This window comes from Mus musculus, chromosome 9, assembly GCF_000001635.26.
Source record: "Mus musculus strain C57BL/6J chromosome 9, GRCm38.p6 C57BL/6J".
In the NCBI taxonomy this organism is placed as follows: Eukaryota; Metazoa; Chordata; class Mammalia; order Rodentia; family Muridae; genus Mus; species Mus musculus.
The window spans coordinates 77,010,973-77,033,225 of NC_000075.6; the positions used below are offsets into that span (position 1 = coordinate 77,010,973).

General features: G+C 37.7%; 1 protein-coding gene across 5 annotated transcripts in view; it reads right to left on the reverse strand.

The window, feature by feature from the left end:
- Positions 1-22,253, reverse strand: part of Tinag (tubulointerstitial nephritis antigen) — a 94,105-nt gene that overhangs the window by 59,275 nt on the left and 12,577 nt on the right. For 2 of the 5 annotated variants that reach the window (NR_136923.1, XM_006511202.4), the window contains exons 2-4: positions 21,454-21,517; positions 20,717-20,806; positions 15,918-16,036 (exon numbers count right to left, since the gene is read on the reverse strand). Coding sequence is in view for 3 of the 5 variants with exons in the window: in XM_006511202.4 (XP_006511265.1) it covers positions 15,918-16,036; positions 20,717-20,720 (123 nt within the window). In the remaining 2 variants the exon portion in view is untranslated. The remainder of the gene's footprint in view (positions 1-15,917; positions 16,037-20,716; positions 20,807-21,453; positions 21,518-22,253) is intronic. The other 3 variants (XR_379422.4, NM_012033.3, XM_006511201.4) reach the window with 2 other exon arrangements.

A 22,253-nucleotide genomic window follows, 5' to 3' on the forward strand; every position in this document is an offset into this window, starting at 1 on the left:
CATCAGAACCCAGCACTCCCACCCCACATAGTCCTGGGCACCCCAACACACCCGAAAAGCTAGACGTGGATTTAAAAGCATATCTCATGATGATGGTAGAGGACATCAAGAAGGACTTTAATAACTCACTTAAAGAAATACAGGAGAACACAGCTAAACAGGTAGAAGACCTTAAAGAGGAAACACAAAAATCCCTTAAAGAATTGCAGGAAATGACGACCAAACAGATGATGGAATTGAATAAAACCATCCAAGACATAAAAAACATTGTGTAGACACAAAGAAAACCCAAAGTGAGGAAACCCTGGAGATAGAAACCCTAGGAAAGAAATCTGGAACCATAGATGCGAGCATCAGCAACAGAATACAAGAGATGGAAGAGAGAATCTCAGGTGCAGAAGATTCCATAGAGAACATCGGCACAAGAATCAAAGAAAATAGAAAACGCAAAAAGATCCTAACTCAAAACATCCAGGAAATACAGGACACAGTGAGAAGACCAAACCTACGGATAATAGGAGTAGATGAGAATGAAGATTTTCAACTTAAAGGGCCAGCAAATATCTTCAACAAAATTATAGAAGAAAACTTCCCAAACCTAAAGAAAGACATGCCCATGATCATACAAGAAGCCTACAGAACTCCAAATAGACTGGACCAGAAAAGAAATTCCTCCCGACACATAATAATCAGAACAACAAATGCACTAAATAAAGAGAGAATATTAAAAGCAGTAAGGGAAAATGGTCAAGTAACATATAAAGGCAAGCCTATCAGAATTACACCAGACTTTTCACCAGAGACTATGAAAGCCAGAAGAGCCTGGACAGATGTTATACAGACACTAAGAGAACAAAAATGCCAGCCCAGGCTACTATACCCGGCCAAACTCTCAATTACCATAGATGGAGAAACCAAAGTATTCCAAAAACAAAACCAAATTCACACATTATCTTTCCACGAATCCAGCCCTTCAAAGGATAATAACAGAAAAAAAAAAAAAAAAACCAATACAAGGCCTGAAATCACGCCCTAGAAAAAGCAAGAAAGTAATCCTTCAACAAACCAAAAAGAAGACAGCTACAAGAGAAGAATGCCAACTCTAACAACAAAAATAAAAGGAAGCAACAATTACTTTTCCTTAATATCTCTTAATATCAATGGACTCAATTCCCCAATAAAAAGACATAGACTAACAGACTGGATACATGAACAGGACCCAACATTCTACTCCTTACAGGAAACCCATCTCAGGGAAAAAGACAGACACTACCTCAGAGTGAAAGGCTGGAAAACAATTTTCCAAGCAAATGGTCTGAAGAAACAAGCTGGAGTAGCCATTCTAATATCGAATAAAATCGACTTCCAACCCAAAGTTATCAAAAGAGACAAGGAAGGACACTTAATACTCATCAAAGGTAAAATCCTCCAAGAGGAACTCTCAATTCTGAATATCTATGCTCCAAATTCAAGGGCAGCCACATTCATTAAAAACACTTTAGTAAAGCTCAAAGCACACATTGCACCTCACGCAATAATAGTGGGAGACTTCAACATACCACTTTCATCAATGGGCAGATTATGGAAACAGAAACTAAACAGGGACACAGTGAAACTAACAGAAGTTATGAAACAAATGGACTTAACATATCTACAGAACATTTTATCCTAAAACAAAAGGATATACCTTCTTCTCAGCACCTCACAGGACCGTCTCCAAAACTGACCATATAATTGGTCACAAAACAGGACTCAAGAGATACAAAAATATTAAAATTGTCCCATGCAAACTATCAGACCACCATGGACTAAGGCTGATCTTCAATAACAACATAAATAATGGAAAGCCAACATTCATGTGGAAACTGAACAACACTCTTCTCAATGATACCTTGGTCAAGGAAGGAATAAAGAAAGAAATTAAAGACTTTTTAGAGTTTAATGAAAATGAAGCCACAACATTCCCAAACCTATGGGACAGAATGAAAGCATTTCTAAGAGGGAAACTCATAGCTCTGAGTGCCTCCAAAAAGAAACTAGAGAGAGCACACACTAGCAGCTTGACAACACATCTAAAAGCTCTAGAAAAAAAGGAAGAAAATTCACCCAAGAGGAGCAGACGGCAGGAAATAATCAAATTCAGGGGCGAAATCAACCAAGTGGAAACAAGAAGAACTATTCAAAGAATTAACCAAAGGAGGAGTTGGTTCTTTGAGAAAATCAACAAGTAGATAAACCCTTAGCTAGACTCACTAGAGGGCACAGGGACAGCATCCTAATTAACAAAATCAGAAATGAAAAGGGAGACATAACAACAGATCCTGAAGAAATCCAAAACACCATCACATCTTTCTACAAAAGGCTATCCTCAACAAAACTGGAAAACCTGGACGAAATGGACAAATTTCTAGACAGATACCAGGTACCAAAGTTAAATCAGGATCAAGTTAACAATCTAAACAGTCCCATATCTCCTAAAGAAATAGAAGCAGTCATTAATAGTCTCCCAGCCAAAAAAAAAGCCCAGGACCAAATGGGTTTAGTGCAGCGTTCTATCAGACCTTCAAAAAAATTTAATTCCAGTTCTGCACAAACTATTCCACAAAATAGAAGTAGAAGGTACTCTACCCAACTCATTCTATGAAGCCACAATTAATCTGATACCTAAACCACAGAAAGATCCAACAAAGATAGCGAACTTCAGACAAATATCCCTTATAAATATCGATGCAAAAATAGTCAATAAAATTCTTGCTAACTGAATCCAAGAACACATTAAAGCAATCATCCATCCTGACCAAGTAGGTTTTATTCCAGGGATGCAGGGATGGTTTAATATACGGAAATCCATAAACATAATCCATTATATAAACAAACTCAAAGACAAAAACCACATGATCATCTAGTTAGATGCAGAAAAAGCATTCGACAAGATCCAACACCCATTCATGATAAAAGTCTTGGAAAGATCAGGAATTCAAGGCCCATACCTAAACATGATAAAAGCAATCTAGAGCAAACCAGTAGCCAACATCAAAGTAAATGGTGAGAAGCTGGAAGCAATCCCACTAAAATCAGGGACTAGACAAGGCTGCCCACTTTCTCCCTACCTCTTCTACATAGTACTTGAAGTCCTAGCCAGAGCAATTCGACAACAAAAGGAGATCAAGGGGATACAAATTGGAAAAGAGGAAGTCAAAATATCACTTTTTGCAGATGATATGATAGTATATATAAGTGACCCTAAAAATTCCACCAGAGAACTCCTAAACCTGATAAACAGCTTCGGTGAAGTAGCTGGATATAAAATTAACTCAAACAAGTCAATGGCCTTTCTCTACACAAAGAATAAACAGGCTGAGAAAGAAATTAGGGAAACAACACCCTTCTCAATAGTCACAAATAATATAAAATATCTTGGCGTGACTCTAACTAAGGAAGTGAATGATCTGTATGATAAGAACTTCAAGGCTCTTAAGAAAGGAATTAAAGATTTCAGAAGATGGAATGATCTCCCATGCTCATGTATTGGCAGGATCAACATTGTAAAAATGGCTATCTTGCCAAAAGCAATCTATAGATTCAATGCAATCCCCATCAAAATTCCAACTCAATTCTTCAAGGAATTAGAAAGAGCATCTGCAAATTCATCTGGAATAAAAAAAACCTAGGATAGCAAATACTCTTCTCAAGGATAAAAGAACCTCTGGTTGAATCACCATGCCTGACCTAAAGCTTTACTACAGAGCAATTGTGATAAAAACTGCATGGTACTGGTATAGTGACAGACAAGTAGACCAATGGAATAGAATTGAAGACCCATAAATGAAACCACACACATATGGTCACTTGATCTTCGATCAGGGAGCTAAAACCATCCAGTGGAAGAATGACAGCATTTTCAACAAATGGTGCTGGCACAACTGGTAGTTATCATGTCGAAGAATGCGAATTGATCCATTCCTATCTCTGTGTACTAAGGTCAAATCTAAGTGGCTCAAGGAACTCCACATAAAACCAGAGACACTGAAACATATAGAGGAGAAAGTGGGGAAAAGCCTCGAAGATATGGGCACAGGGGAAAAAATCCTGAATAAAACAGCAATGGCTTGTGCTGTAAGATCGAGAATCCAAAAATGGGACCTCATGAAACTGCAAAGCTTCTGCAAGGCAAAAGACACTGTCAATAAGACAAAAAGGCCACCAACAGATTGGGAAAGTATCTTTACCTATCCTAAATCAGATAGGGGACTGATATCCAATATATATAAAGAACTCAAGAAGGTGGACTTCAGAAAATCAAATAACCCCATTAAAAAATGGGGCTCAGAGCTAAACAAAGAATTCTCACCTGAGGAATACCGAATGGCTGAGAAGCACCTGAAAAGATGTTTAGCATCCTTAATCATCAGAGAAATGCAAATCAAAACAACCCTGAGATTCCATCTCACACCAGTCAGAATGGCTAAGATCAAAAATTCAGGTGACAGCAGATGCTGGCATGGATGTGGAGAAAGAGGAATACTCCTCCATTGTTGGTGGGATTTCAAGCTTGTACAACCAGTCTGGAAATCAGTCTGGTGCTTCCTCAGAAAATTGGACATAGTACTACTGGAGGATCCCGCAATACCTCTTCTGGGCATATATCCAGAAAATGTCCCAACCGGTAAGGACACATGCTCCACTATTTTCATAGCAGCCTTATTTATAATAGCCAGAAGCTGGAAAGAACCCAGATGCCCCTCAACAGAGGAATGGATACAAAAAATGTGGTACATTTATACAATGGAGTACTATTTATCTATTAAAAGGAATGAATTTATGAAATTCCTAGGCAAATGGTTGGACCTGGAGGGTATCATCCTGAGTGAGGTAACCCAATCACAAAAAAACTCACACAATATGTACTCACTGATAAGTGGATATTAGCCCAGAAACTTAGTATACCTGAGATAGAAGATACAATTTGCAAAACACATGAAACTGAAGAAGAACAAAGACCAAAGTGTGGACACTTTGCCCCTTCTTAGAATTGAAAACAATCACCCATGGAAGGAGTTACAGAGACAAAGTTTGGAGCTTAGACAAAAGGATGGACCATCTAGAGATTGCCATATCCAGGGATCCATCTCATAATCAGCCTCCAAAGGATGACACCATTGCATACACTAGCAAGCGTTTTCTGAAAGGACCCTGACATAGCTGTCTCTTGTGAGACTAGGTCGGGGCCTAGCAAACACATAAGTGGATGCTCACAGTCAGCTATTGGATGGATCACAGGTCCCCCAATGGAGGAGCTAGAGAAAGTATCCAAGGAGCTAAAGAGATCTGCAACCCTGTAGGAGCAACAACATTATGAACTAACCAGTACCCCGGAGCTCTTGAGTCTAGCTGCATATGTATCAAAAGATGGCCTAGTCGGCCATCACTGGAAAGAGAGGCCCATTGGACATACAAACTTTATATGCCCCAGTACAGGGTAACACCAGGGCCAAAAAGTGGGAATGGATGGTTAGGGGAGTGGGGGGGGGGTATGGGGGACTTTTGGGATAGCATTGGAAATGTAATTGAGGAAAATACATAATTAAAAAAAAAGAAAGAAATTACTTCTCACAATTACAAAATGAATTCAAAGTCTAGCTCAAGTAAAATATCTTTGTGAAAAGGGCACTGACCGAAAGTAATTTTTAAATGATGGCATTGGTAAGAGAATTCACTTTAGATGTACAGAACTATTACTACCCAATAAGAGAGTAAGGTGTCCTGAATCCATTTCAAGTGTGTTGTTACTTACAAGAGTGAAGGAAGGACACGGAGCTGGTCATTACAATGTGCCTGAATGTTCAAGACCAGCATCACAGAACCAAGGGATCTAAAATGTCAGTGTTGTGTGATGAACAGCATGGCAGAAGCTGAGTCAAAACAACATAAGCATAGTGGGCTGAACGGAATCACTGAGGACATAGAGGCTCCACCTCAAAAGCATCTTTCTTTCTTCCTTTCTTTTCTTTCTTTCTTCCTTTCTTTCTTTCTTTCTTTCTTTCTTTCTTTCTTTCTTTCTTTCTTTCTTTCTTTCTTTCTTTCTTTTCTTTCTTTTTCTTTTTTTCTTTTTTCTTTTTTCTTTTTTCTTTTTTTTCTTTTTTCTTTTTTTTTTTGAGACAGGGTTTCCCTGTATAGCCCTGGCTGTCCTGGAACTCATTTTATAATCCAAGCTAGCCTCGAACTCAGAAATCCGCCTGCCTCTGTCTCCCGTGTGTTGGGATTAAAGGCATGTGCCACCTCACCGTGTCTGGCTCAAAAGCATCTTTCTAAGTGCACAACAGACACACATCTTACACATCACCGTGCTTCCCACATCACGCTCACCAGCTTATCAGTGTGCCTTTAATCACTTATCACATGAAGTGGCCTCAAGTTTCCAGAAAACTTGATTGCCTCAATGGCAGTTGTTATGGTAAGACTCTCAAATAAAATGTAAGTATATAGTGAAAGTACAACCCTTCTACTGTGCTGATGCAATGATCCACCACTGCTAATCCATTTCATCAGGATTTAGTTATGTACAATTTTACTTCCACATTTGATAATCAGACTGTTTTGCATATGAAAGGTAGCCTGCTAATAATAAAAGTGTGGCACACGCCTTTAATCCCACCACCCTGGAGGCAGGGGCAGGCAGATTTCTGAGTTAGAGGTCAGCCTGGTCTACAAAGTGAGTTCCAGGGCTATACAGAGAAACCCTGTCTCGAGAAACCAAAAAAAAAAAAAAAAGTGTGTGTGTGTGTGTGCGCGTGCACACATGCACATGCCATGCACATGCATATGCTAGTCAGGTAGATTCCATCTCTTAAAATAGGATTTCCCCTATTTCCTTTAGCACTTTGAACTACTATAGCACTAGGTATTTGCTACTTTAACGATTTCTGCTTTAAAAACAAAATCACAAAATCTGGGTAATCCTTCTCAGTAAGATATCAGACACACAGCAATTATAATACTTTTTATTGAAAACATATTTTTCAGCATGATAAGCCAGAATACGTGCAATTCATTTGTTGGTGTTTTAAAGATTTTTACCACTTATTTAATGTTGGTTTTCCTTTAAAAAACAAAACTGGTCTCTATGACATAAAGCTTGCCAGAGAAATTACTTTCAATTTTATTTCCCTCAGGATAACAAGTGATTTAAGTAAGGAACATAAAGAAAATCCCCTATTATATTCCTGTAGAAACTAAAAATATTTTTGAGAACCAATAAGTCACAGAATAATAACTCTTAAAAATGGCCTAAAGATTTCTGGGTTTAATAAATGATACATTTTAATTAATTAATTTTATGATATATAACCTAGTAGCAAAAGGAATCACGAGGACCCCCTAAGAGTGACAGAAATTACAAATGTGGTATCTTATATGAAATAGGAATTTGCCATTACATGGAATATGCACTCTTCCAATTTAATTCTTTAAGTTGTTATGTTGAAAGAAATCAATCAAAATTTGATTTATAATTTCCAAACTAACATTAGCCAAATTTGAGATTAAATTTGAACAGGTTCCCTGTTTCAACATTTTATTTTGGAAAAAATAAGGCTATTGTGGACAGATGTCCAAACCCACAGCAGTCCTAATCCCCAGAGCCTTCCTTACATTAACTTCTGCATCTAGACTGTGGGGAATGGGAAGTCATCACCGAGAAGCGCAAGGCACACTTAATTTCTCAGAAATGTTGGAAAGCATGTACATAGTTCCTGTTGAGTCCATACCTACAGGACGCATACTATGTGGGCCAACCCTCTCTTAAGTCCAGCTCCAACTTGACCTTCTTCCCCATCTTAATGTGGATAACCAGAAACATCTAAAATTCCAATAATAAGACTGAGAGCCTAAGTTTATTTCAGTATTTCACCATTCCAAGTGAGTGGCAAAGAATACCAGGACACTTCTCTGGATTGTTTCATCCTGAGGAGGACGGTGAGGCTTTTCTAGTGGCCAGGGGATACAGAAATACTTCTCCTCCTCCAAAGTATTTAACTTTGCATTTGAAATCCTTTGATGCTTCTCTGGTGTCTCATGTTCAGTCACTAGTGCCAGCTCTTCTCTAGCCCTCTTCTTTCTTGATAGGCATGGAATTTTTATCGTGGCACACACAGGCTCTCACAAGTGACTTCACTGGCCACACTCCAGTGGCTGCTGTTACTATTTCCAGCATAATACACACGTGTCACTTGGTAGTGTCTGATAATTTTCTTTAAAAGACAACTCGTTTTCCTACTCTCCCACTACCAGGAGTTGGGCCTCATAGTTGGGCCTAGGGGAGACCCCTTGAGCTGGTATCCAACCTTGGGAATGAAGGAGAAAGTGAAGGAGAAGCAACAGTGCAGATGGAAGCTTGGGTGCAGGACCCTCCCCATCTAAGGCTTTGCATGAGGAGTTTAGGGAGTGACCTTTGCCATGTTTATGCCGCTGTCACTTTTGGACTTGTTGGTCATATTTAGTAAAGAATGAAGAATCGCCCGTTGCCTTTCAAGTTTCTACGTCAATGTTGTACTACATTGAACCAAAACCATGAAAGATAAGAAAGTGCTTCATTTTCCGAGGTACTGAAGAGTTTAGGAAACTACATATAAAATAGATGACTATATCCTGAATGGTTACCTAGATGATTTTTTTACCAGTTGGAAGCAAACTTAGCAGGTAATTTTAAGGGGAATGGATTTATCTGAACAGTTTATAAGCCATTCAAAATTAAATTGGTTTATATTTTCACCACAGTCTTTCAGCAAGAGCCAGTGTATGTGAGGTTATAAAAATTAGAGATGCTATTCAGAGTTTTAATGGCTTATTTTCTAGCCCAGTGCAACTTGTTTCATTTTATTCCATTTCTTATCTCATGTTGGTGATAAAGGAAAGAACTGGTGTCTGTGGAACAGATTTGGGGAAGAAATGGGAATAGAAAAGATGGACTCTGGTATTGGAAAGCCAGCTAGCAGCTATATGGTACATGAGCACCTCACATTCCTTCAGAAATGTACTTTTTAACAGCCCTTGTGAAAGTCTATCTGTGCTGATCACTTAGGCCTCTGAACTGGTCCACTTTTGCCAGTTACTGTCCCAGCATTAGCACAGAGCGATAGCTAGAACTTTAAGAACCTTGACTCGGTGACAATGAGAATGTCAAACATTCTGGTTTGCTCTTGCCATTCTCCCACAGATGTAAGAAGGTTCTGAGGTGAACACACACTGACCCAGCCTCCACCATTCCTGACCCAGACTCTCTGGCACCATCCAGACTCACTGTGCTGTGGCCAGCTGCCCTGTATGCCAGCGTGGGGAAAGGGGCCTTTTTTTTTTTTTTTTTGCCTAATATGTGAATTATAAAGGTATCTAACTGTGATTTCTTTGTTTTTGTTTTTGTTTTTGTTTTTTAAGAGAGATCATGAAATGAAGAAAATCTGAGAAGAGCTGATGGAGGGACGATACCATGTTTAAGATATATTGTGTAAAAAAAATTAAAAGTAAGGAGAAAAAGAAAACAAACCAATTATGTCAAATCACTAGGGGGATATTAAAATCAGTCAGTAAAACATAATTAGTGATGAAGCATTCAGATGGTCAAATGCACTATTATTTTCTCATCAAAATATTTAGGGACTTTAAAAGTTAGTTTGTAATTCATAAAATGCTATTTTGTTTAACTTTCAGCATACCATAGAACATTTATGTTGTCATTATTATTTGTTAGTTATTCATTCATTACACTGAATGACTGAATAAATATTCTTTTTTTAATTTTTTAAATATTTTTTATTATTATGTATTTTCCTCAATTACATTTAGAATGCTATCCCAAAAGTCCCCCATACCCTCCCCCCCCACTTCCCTACCCACCCATTCCCATTTTTTGGCCTTGGCATTCCCCTGTACTGGGGCATATAAAGTTTGCATGTCCAATGGGCCTCTCTTTCCAGTGACGGCCGACTAGGCCATCTTTTAATACATAAGCAGCTAGAGTCAAGAGCTCCGGGGTACTGGTTAGTTCATAATGTTGTTGCACCTACAGGGTTGCAGATCTCTTTAGCTCCTTGGATACTTTCTCTAGCTCCTCCATTGGGGGCCCTGTGCTCCATCCAATAGCTGACTGTGAGCATCCACTTATGTGTTTGCTAGGCCCCAGCCTAGTCTCACAAGAGACAGCTACATCAGGGTCATTTCAGCCAATGCTTGCTAGTGTATGCAATGGTGTCATCGATTGGAAATGTAATTGAAGAATATACGTAATAAAAAAAAATAAATTAAAAAAAAAGAATTGGAAACAATCACCCATGGAAGGAGTTATAGAGACACAGTTTGGAGCTGAGACGAAAGGATGGACCATCTAGAGACTGCCATATCCAGGGATCCATCCCATAATTAGCCTCCAAACGATGACACCATTGCATACACTAGCAAGCATTGGCTAAATATTCTTGTTAGAGTAGCTGTGAACATTTTTATCCATACCAACTTGATATCTAATGTACTAGTTTGGCTACGGGTTTCAGTCGACATGTCAGCCTTCCTAACATTTTCATACTTTCTAAAGAGTTTCACCTCAGATGTAACACCAAATTATTGGCATGGGGTCAACCAACAGGGGAAATAAAAATGCTTATTTCTTAAATTTTTTGAATTTACTGAATGTGTTCACATGTCTGTTCTGCATGTATATATGTGTACAACATTTATGCCTGGTGCCTGCAAAGTCAAAAGATGACATCAAATTCACTGGAACTGTAGTTACAGGTAATGTGAGCTGTCATATGGGTGCAGGGAACTAAAACTGTGTCTTCTATAAGACTAGAAAGTATTCTTAACCTCTGAGCCAACCCTCTGGGTGCTACTTTCAACAATTTCAACTGAACCAAATATAAAAGTAAATTCTTAAGTTTCAGGTATTTTTTGAATAAAAACTGGTAATTTTTAATCCAAAATATTTCCAAGATTTATAAATAAATGAAATACAATGAGGTTCCTTGGAGCTATTTGGTAAATCCCCCAAGCACTTCAATATTAAATATGGTAATAACGATCTTATACTGTTAATTTTATTTAATTTGGTTTAGTTTAGTCTTAAGAACAGAGTATAACTTTCAGGCTCATAAAAACATGTAAACGCCATCCGTCAGTACATGAAAAGCTGCACCTTTCAGTAGAAAATGAAATGCTAAAAAGGATGAAGGTCTAAATAATTTGGTCTTCATAGACCTAACCCACTTCAGACTGTACTCTTATCTCAAAGTTAAGAAAATCAAAGTAAAAAACACAAAGAAGAAGAAAAGTACCTAACAGTGTATAAAAGTAGTCCCTTGGCATCTTACTGCAGCCTGCTTTGCTAAGCACATACTGAGCACTTTATAATACTCATGAAGCTTTAAGATCTGGACTCAATGGTAACCATCATTTCATGGAGGGCATATGCAGTAAGACCTTAATATCCAAACACTCTGGCTCCAGTGAATGTTCTAGCCTATAGATAACCTAGATATATGAATGTATGCACATATCTGTGCAAATTATTAGGACTTGATGTAGAAACCAGGGCTTGCACATACTAGACAAACATTCTACTCCTAAGCTCAATACCAAACCCATATACACCTTTAAAAATATCTTCAACAATAGTGTTTCTGCTGGCTCAGAAGAGCCACCATAAATATGAGCTTGCATGCAGCCACAGTAATTGGTTGTTTCCCCTCCCCCACCCCCAGGAACTGTCAGTGTTCTATTTTCTCCCCAGAATATGCTTCTATCCCACTTGCTACTCTTATTTTAAAATTTTAGCTGATGTCAGTATTTATTAAATTACATTGTGTAGAATCAAATACCTGATTACTCAACCAGAAGTTTCTCTAATTTCCTGAATTTAGAAAATGCTGCATTAAAAAAAAAAGTTGATGAAATAAACATTGCAATGACCTCACTATCCTTATGAATAGTGTGAATCTTCAGAAGAAAGATGCAATGTGTTTATCACAGCTTCCTCTGGCATCAGCTGACATATGGTTCTTGTTGCCTGCTACCCATGGAAGCCTACTTGTGGAGTCCAGGCCAGCTCTCTCTCAGACTTCTCCTTTTTGCTCCTTCTGCTTCTGCTCACCATTCTGCTTGTGCCAAAGAGAATATGTTCACTTGCCTTTTGGTTGCCTTACCTAGATTTCCTCTCCAAGGGGGCCATCCACAAATTCACAAAATTATCTTCTGGCCCCACATTATTGACATACTTGTTTGTATTTCATTTTGTTGCTAATCACAATTCATGGAAAATGTGTTTGAAGGAGTTTCTGAGTTAAGTTTTCAATGTAATATATGTATTAATTCTTTGAGAATTTCACACCACGTATTTTGGATCATATTTATCCACCATTCTTTCTCCTACCCTGAGGTCTACCTCCAATTCACAACTCCTTGTCTTCTACTTTTTTTTTTAATTTTATGCTGCACATGTTCATGGGTATACGACCATCCACTGTAGCACAGTCAACTACTTATTGGCAATAGCTTTGAAGAAAACTGACTCTACCCTTCCCAGAAGCCACAAACTATAAATAGCTCCTCACTTAGGAGAGAGAGACAATGAACCCTTCTCCCCTTCATGATAGTCTGTTAACTAGCTTGATCTTGTACAGGTTTTATGCAGACAACCTCAGCTTCATTCAGTTCATTAGTACAACAGAGTCTTGAATTTATTGTGAATATCTTCATAAAACCCACTGATATTCCTCTAACGGAAGTCCAGTAGACTATCACAGACCAACTGTGACTTCAACCAAAGAATAAAGCTAGGATACCAAATCGGGGAGATAAGACTTTACCCAGGAATTAAGCATGTTTCAGCACTCATTTTCTCAATCCAGAGTAAAGTCTTCCCAACACTTATATAGACAATATTGCCAAAGAATGAGAGAGATTTTGGGGTTAGGGTGCAGTGCATTTTCTCAGTACACTGGCATTCCTATCATGGTTTGATAAGTGTAGATATAAATCAATAATCAACCAATAACTCCACTAAATGTATAACCTCCAACCATAGGATTTTACATCAATAACCCTCTTATACTCCATCCTGTGCTGAAGATAATTTTAAGTGGAGGAAATACCAGTTATTCAGAAATAAAATTGCATAAACTGTTCATTCTTATTGTACTTTGAGTCAGTCTAATGTCATTTGTTGGGTATTATTTGTACAGTCATAAGACAATGTCATTAGCCTATCTATGGCTTCCAGTTCAGCTCAGTTTGTGTTGATCTTATGTCCTTCTTCGAAAAACTTACCTTAGTCCTATTCTCTTCCATTTGACTAGTATTTAAGACAATTTTAACACTTAAAATTTAGCATTCAAGCTATTGTGCCCAAAAATTCAGAATCTATTTCTATGCCTTCTGTAGTAATTAGGTAATGGAACTCTTGTAGGTCAGCTGAATTGTTCCTGCTGCTTTCTTAGAAATACTTAGCAACGAGGCATTTTAAACTCTCCTAGAATACTAATCAGTCATTTTTTTCATTTATAAATCTCCACAAAAACTTTTAGGCAAACAAATATTCAGGAACCAATACATGTCCAGAATGAAATGTTTTGTTGTCTGCAGTGTTGAGTAGTAGCTTGAAAAACTTTATCACATGTTTTTCTAAACTAGAATAAATCACAAAAAGCCAGGAAGTTAAAGTTTGAAAAGGAAACATTAGAAACAATCTTGAGGAAGATCATACTAATATTTACCAAAGATTGGGCTCATTGTGGCCCTCGATATAAGAAAAGTCAAGAATAATCATTAAAATGAATTTTACCTTGAGCATTGTTAGAGAGAAGAGAAGAGAAGAGAAGAGAAGAGAAGAGAAGAGAAGAGAAGAGAAGAGAAGAGAAAGAAGAGAATCCACCACTACCAACAACAACACAACAAAAACCACAAGGGAAAATGACTTTTTCCAATTGCATAAAGTTAAGATTTTATGTTACTAAAAAGCATGAAATGAGCCATGCTGCTAAAGATTTTGTCAGAGTGGTGTAAATGACCTCAAAATATTTCTTAACTGGGCATTGCTGAAAAATAGCTCTTAGTAGGAGATTAACCATCTTTTTCTTTTCTTTTCACGTTTGATGTGAATTGGCTAAAGTTACCTGGACCTGCTTATGCTGCAGACTATCGGGATAGGGGAAATAGACAAGGCTCTGCAATGTAATGAACCCCATGGCGGCAATTTGTTTGTTCATTCTCACTGGGACTTGGGCTCACTCAGTTTTACTTTGCTTGACATTGAGTGATGGTAGTACCCAGAACACCATGCTGTTATGGGAATTCGATGGAATGAGATATGAAGGTATTTGCATGCTTGGCACACATCTGCCCAGGAAATGTCACCTAGTATTATTTTCTCTGATACTAGTTATGTTCTAGCAAGGCTGGAATCTAAATTGGAACTTAACTGGGGTGATTATATGCCTGTAAACCAAGCTTGGGTTTGATATTTAATAGGCATTAGTTAATTTACAATCCCTCTAGCAGCAGAATGCTAAAAGCATTTGGGCAGCTGAAGCTGATGTCTTTATTGTCAACTGACAAGCTCCACCACAGTGCCACTGCATTCCGCTCTGCTTTGGACTCTAGTATATCTAGAGAGATAGCTCAACTTAAAAGTGTATGTGCCTGGGAAACACTATATGCTGAGTGGTGTTTGCAGTCCCTAGAAAGGTTGAAGCTTCCTTATGCAATCTGTGCAATAACACGATGCGAAGCAAGAAAATACTAATAAACAATGACATAAATGAGTGTGCCAGGTGTCCAGGCAAAATTCAAATATATTATTTAAGGCAATTTGAGGACTTTTGAGGACCTCTCTTTTCTAATGATCATGGAATGCATACGTGAGGTTCCAAGTATTTACTTTATCCTTATATGATAATGAGTAGTCTAAGAGAGGTTATCAAAGTTTTGATGAATTCACAAAACATTTACTTTCAAAATCAAAGAATAGCCAAACACGATAGCACAACCCTATAATCTCAATACACAACTGGTTTTAGCATATTTGTGAGATAAAGGTTACCTGGCCCCAATGTAGTAAATTCCATTACAATCTGCCTTATACAGTAGGACAATATCTTAAACATTACAGATAAAATAAATAAGTAAAGACAAATAAATTGGTGTATTGTGTCAGTTAAACTTTTCAAAGAGGCAAAAACACTCTAAACTATTCAACAAGGAAGGATTTATTTTAGCTCATGTTTTTGGAGGTTTTAGGCAGTCATGGGGAGAGGGCAGGAGGAGTCAGCAGTTCCCACTTTGATGACCAGGAAACAGAGGGAGAGCAAGAGGCCAAAGAGCAAGCTTCCCACTTTCCCTCTCTTTATTGTATGGGGGCCTTAGATTATGTGATAATGCCACTTACTTTTAATAACTCTAATTAAGATAATTAATTATCTTATTAAGTTTATTACTTAATTAAAATAGTCAAACAATTAATTGTTTTAATTAATTCTTTAACTATGTGTTAATTAAAAAAATAATCTCGAAAAAAACAACAACAAAAAAATCTTCCATTCATTTCTGGAAGTATACCCTCCTCAATCAAATCAACTTGACAATCAAGTTTTACCACAGAGCACATTGAACAACCTTTCAGCAGACATATGGCTTTCTGTGAAATCATTGACAATGAACCAGAACATCACTCATTGTTTAAAGGGCACACACAATTTTCTAGCTATGTAATGGTCATTATATTTAGGAATTTGTCTTTTTAATTAGTGACAAAAACGTCTCATTTTCGTGGCCTGAAAAGTCAAAACTATATTATGGCTCAGATTTCTTAAAGCATGCACATGAATTCACCTGTAAAAAGACATGAACAACCACAAATCAGAAAGAACACTTACTGTCATTTCATTCATGCTGAGAAGCATGGGGCTAGGTGGCAAGGTGCCGAGGCGGAATTTGAATCCTTCTTCTAAGGTCATTCCCCAGAATTGGCTATAATTCTGTGCTGTCCATCTACCTTACAAATGAAGCAGAAATATGCACAGGTCACATGATATCACTCTTACCAATACAGGTGTATTTCTAGATCTGAATAGGATCTAGTAACAGGATCTCAAAATATGGGAAATATCAGTCCAGGGTAGATATTCTTCATACAGATCCAGCACTGATTATTCTACAGTGAAGTACATAAAACACTAGTCTAGAATTTGACCCATCTCAGTTATGATTGATGTAAGAATCATGGGGCCAAATAGTTATAAGTTGAAACCAGGAATACGAAATCTTAATATTCTATAAATGGATTAAGTATAAGGCTAATATATGCAGTTTCCTTTAAATGTACTTAATTGCTTTTTAGAAAGAAATTTGACTCTACAGACAAGTACTTACAGGTTTAAATAGGACAACTGGTGCCTTTAGAATTTATATTCAAAATTTATCAATTAAAAAGAAGTACCCATGAAAAAAATTGAAAGTTAGCTAGCTAAGCATCTTAATTTTTGCAGTTTTTGAGATTGAATGTAAGACTTCATATATGCAGGCAAATGTTCTACCATTAAACCACAGCTTTGTAATCTTCATTGTCCTTCTTTAAAAAGATTGTATTAGCAACTGTTAATAAGACATTAAGATAAACGTGTTAAGGAATTAATTTGTATCCTGTGTTAACCATTATTAACAGTTTCTGGCAAACATATTAAGTCCACTGTTTAAAATTAGCTATTAAAATGCAAGTTTTTCTAAAGAGAGATGGCTCAGTGGTTAAGAGCACTGGCTGCTTGCTTTTCCAGAGGGCCTGAGCTCAATTCCCAGCAACCCACATGGTGGCTCACAAACTTCTGTGACGAAATCCAATGCCCTCTTCTGGTATGTCTGAAGACAGGTGCCGTGTATTCATATAAATGAAATAAATAAATCTTTTTTTAAGAAAAAAGATTTACTTTACTACCTTGCCTTTTAAGAATCCCTAATTTTGTAATGCGATGTGGAAAATTGAACTTAGAGTTCTCCAGTAGGTGACAGTGGCTGAAAACTGCACATCTGACAGGCATCTGAACATGGCTCACCCAAATCATTGCCACTGCACTCAAATCTTTTCAGCATTTAAATCGGGTCCATACTGCCGTGCTTGCTATCAAAATTACCTATTGCGTGATGGGCTCCTTTGACTGATTAAAATTCAACTAAACATTCAGTAATATTTTTAAAGCAAAATCTGCAACACCTAAGAAATCCCAAGGTGGAAACCTCTGGATGTGTGTTATGCATGATCATGTTGTTTAAAAAACAAAGACAACTTGCTTGGATGAAGTCTGATGGGGGTGCAGGGAGGTACCTGATGAGTAGTCTTCAAATTGGTCAGCTATATCAAGGGGTCACTTAAGTTCGCACTCAATTTAATGAAAGGAAGAATCATTTTAAAATTTAAGATAGAGGGATGGATCTGGAGAGTGGACTATGCCTTTAACCCCACCACTCAGAAGGCTCTATGAGTTCAACACTAGCCTAGTCAATAGTGTGAGTTTTAGACTAGCCAGAGATGCAAAGTGAGACAGTCTGGAGAGGTTGTTCAGCTATAGTTAAGAGCATCTGCTGCTAATGGACTGAAATTCGGTTCTCAATACGCACATGATGGCTCATAACCTTCTGTAACTCCAGAACCAAGGATCAGAAATTGTGTTGTGAGACCAGGTAAGTGAAAGAAGATCACGATAAAAAGACATCAGTAGAGGAAATGAGAGAAAGACTGCAGGTCACAGAACTAAGACAAGATGGGCTTTTGCCCACCAAGAAGTTGGGGCTTAGAAAAATACCCAGCACTGGCATGGAACTAGATCCTGCCAGGAAGGACCAGGAAGACTTCAGCACCCTTGGAGAATTGATTGACTCTGCCGGAAACTCCAATCTGTGGGTAAACTAAACTACTAAAGAGGAAATTGGAAGGAAATTGCCATGTGAGCACTAGAAGAGGGTGAGGAAATCTGAGATGGAGAGATTCCCAATGCTCATGATGATCTCTGCCAACGACTGAAGGAGCACGTGATCAGCCTGTAGGTCCACAGAGCCAGGCTGAGGGAAGAGCCCAATAGTTGCAACAAAAGTAAATTCAGCCTGCCCAAATCCACCATCACGTGACAGAGGCACAGTAGCCCTCACACACAGCTCTGGAGAAAGGATTAGGGACTATAAAGCTGACACATCTGTGCAGCTCATTATCAATCCACCCTCTCTATTACAGAAGAGCAAGAGATCCACTAGGATTCAGGGGAGAGTGTGACAGCGCTTACCTAAACTTATCCCAAATTACTGGCATGAGTAAATTAAAAGAATGTGTTTTGTTTTGTTGTTAGCTTCATTTGGTTGTTTTAGGCAGAGTCTTATTCTGTAACCCCAGTTGGCTACATCATACTTAAATTGACCTCAAATACCGATCCTCCTCCGTCGGCCTCTCCATTACCGGGATTACAAGCTTCAGCTCGCGAGCCTGGTTGAGATTTTAGCTTTAAAGCACAGAGTCTGGAATGTTTGCTTCACAGTTTCAGATAAATATAACAGGTATGGATCTCCTTTTATCCTGCTAACTCACTTAGAATTATTTGTGCAATTTTAACTTGGCATTGTGTTCTGGCCTTTTATAATGGCACAGCATGTAAGAGAATAAATCAGTGTAAATCAAAAAAATATGTATTCATATTTTCAGCAATTCCATGAAGGATGATTTTCATTCCTCATCACCATAAAAAAGAAGCACAGACAGGTAGGACCTGGTGGCTCATGCCTCTAATACCAGAGCTTGAGAAGTGACCACAGAAGAGGATGTTGACTTAGGCATCAGCCTGGAGTATGCAGCATAATGCTGTCTCAACAAACAAACAAGAAAACAAATAAATAGTAGATAAATACACACTAAAGTATATTATGCACAATAAATACAGATCTGAGCTTAAAATACAGTAAAGGTTTAGGGAAAGACATTTTCAAGCAAAGCTGTGTGTTTGTAATTCACATGCTTTATTATTATTTTTTTTTTTACAAAAGTAAAAAGCCAATGCCTCATATGTATGCCTCCATTGTACTTAAAACAAGTAAATGAGAGAAGAAAAGCTCTTCTTCTGAGGAATGCAGGTACCACAGAGCATCCATGTTCTTGAGAATGCCTTCCTCCCATCCTATGTAGGAGTTGTTCCCGTGCATGCTGTAACAGTAAAAAGCTTTTCCCTTATGGTTTCTTGGGAATTTGTGCTGCATAGGTTCAGCATTTAAATCCTTTGAGAAACCTGACGGGCATTTATCATGATAATACAGACTCTTGTGTTTCTTATGTCGTTTCAATGATTTGGATATAATTTAGGCACAGGAAACCATAATTGGCTTCCCTAGAAATACTCAAATGTCATCATAGCTATCTCCCAAAACACTGGTTAAACAAACACATCAGAGAACTTAAGAATGACTTCAGAATATTAATGTCAATGAATAATTTTGTTCTTTCAGGGCTAGAAATAAACTTTCATGTCCAAAAGAAAAAAAAAATGTGACTTTCTGTACTTTATGTCTTCCAAGAAAATGCATTAGATACATTGAAACTCAGTGCTACCATTGTCCTGGGAGAAATAAAATTTATGCCTAAAGAAATACTAGTTATATTTTTTTAAATGTATCTTAAAGGCCATTGAGATAGGTCAGGGGGCAATGGCACTTACTACCAACACTGATAAAGGCAGCTCTGTCCCAGGTGTCCACATGGTGGAAGGAAAGAACTAACCCTTCCAATTTTGCCATAAGTATTAGCATCATACTACAACCACGCTATTCCCACACCCCTACACCACACAAAAATTTAAAATATAATTTCAAAACACCTTTTAAAGATACGTATCTGAAAATTCCTTCACTTTTCTAGTTGCTTCAAAGTGGTCCTTTTGCAATTGGTATTTGGAAGAATGTCAATAAAGTATTGGTGGCTTCTAGACTGATAAATGGCGGAGGGAGAATGTTAGAGCATAGGTTAGCCAGGTTATTCCCTTTTCATTCCAGTCTGTAAAGAAAGCAACAGTAGGAGCCTACATCTTATTTCCCTGTATACAAGTGGAGAAGTGACCAAACTTCAGGGTCTTCAGCTGACAGGGGTTGTTCCCGGTGTTTCTTAGCCATTCTTATATCTTCAAATTGCTAGCTACACAGTACATCCCCACGTGTCTTTGGATATCAGTGTATGTGATAGTTATTAAATGTCAATCAATTCCATGAAATTTTAGATTAGCACAATATTAAAGGTACTGTCAAGATAGAACTCCATCTGATTGAGTTCATAGTCTATCTACCTAGGAGAGCCGCATGTGGATTTGGCTTGGTTCAGGCAACAACAGGGAGAAACTGATCAGAATCAATCAGTCTTTTTAACTACCACATATGCAAGGGAAGATTCATTCACTCTCTCACCACTCAATGACACAAATCTTTCCTAGATACTCTAAAGCTAACATCTATGTTTTTATTTTCTGTAAACATATCATTTTAATCATTTTATGTTCACCTTGTGTATCTGAAACACGTTCCTCAAAATCTCCCTTCATATTTCTCTACCAGTCAGTTTTTATAATCAGTGACCATATTAGAAGCAAACGACACACATGTGTGTTTTTGAGTAAGTCTGAATGCTAAGAAGCCTATACTGAAAGACACAGCTTACCCATAGTCTCCTTTATTGATGTGGTCAATTAATTCTGGATGAACAAGGCACACATGTTGGGAACATTTCCACTGCTGTCCTGAACATGTACTGTAAAGATAAAATAGTTACAAAAGTCCTTGGCCTTTATAGGGTGTGTTTCCCAAATACTAAGAAGAGTAGTGCATTGTTAAGTAAGTCATGGAACAAATTTCTTGATTAATATTAACCATATGGATATTTGATTATTGGAGAAAATAAATCATAAAACCTGTATTACACGCTGCTCAATGTGCTTGTGTCCTCTAAAGTAACTATATATGACATGACTTCAATCCACTGCAGTATTAGAAAAAAAAAACAAATTAAAATATAAACTTTATATACTTGTATTTGAAAATTCTTTGCAAGTTAATGCAAGTTAATCAGCCTGTATACTTACTGTGCTAAAAAACAAACAAACAAAAAAACACAATTTGTCAGCATCCTACCAAAACATTTATAATTTAGAATATGCTTATTGAGTACTTGCTATATGAAGAAGGCTTACTATAAAAACATCAAATTGGAAGCTTACATTAAATACATACATAATTACATATCCAAAATTATTTTCATGCTTCTGAAAATGTATGTCTTAGGGAATGCAACTTTTGCCTAGAAGTGTTTAGGTGTGTGCTTTTAATGAGCAGATTCCCACATTCCTGGAGAAATATGCAGACAGAAAAGCCCTGGTTTGTGTCGCTTATGTTACTCACCAGGAGTTGCAGTTTTCTTTAACTACTGATCCTTCTTCATAATGCTGGCTATCTCTGAAGCAACCTGATAACAGGACATGCAAGCAAATGAGAATTCCGAGCTGAGTAAACCATAGCCGCGTGACATGCCATCTCTGATTTTCATTAGTTGATGGAATGTGAAAAACTACTGAGTGCCAATCTGATAGCAGTCTCCATCTGGTTTGTGTTAGGGCTTATATATCGAATTCTTTTGTGCTTGTTCTGGGAGGTTTTGTTTTTATGGTGTGCATTACATCTCAAAACAAATCAATGTGGGCTCTATAAAGAAGAGGCAGCACAGGGATTATAAGAATCAGAGGTTGCGAGTGACCTCAAGAAACGAGTGTCTTCCAGACATAACAGGACATATAAATTCACAGGAATCATGACAGTGCCCAGGTTCAAGCCAGACAGGGTACCAGCACTGAGAGGGCCAGTGAACACGGGATCTAACCCCTAGTTAAGAAACTAATTTGCAAATGATAGCTGCTTACCAAGGAAAATCAGTGTTCTACAATGCAGTGGCATGGGGTAGATCAAGCACACTCTAGGGTAGGCGCCATGCTCAATAGCAGCACAAATGAACTCCATGCTGGTTTGCGTGTAAGATTTTTGTTTCATTTTTTTGGTTTTGTTGTTATTATGACATTTTTGTCTTATTGTGTTTGTTTTGATTTTCTATTTTATGGGGCTTTTTTGACAGAGAGAGAGAGCAAGAAAGACAGACAAGTTAATGTATAGGGAGGTAAAGACTGTGTGGGAGAAGCTGGAGGGAGGGA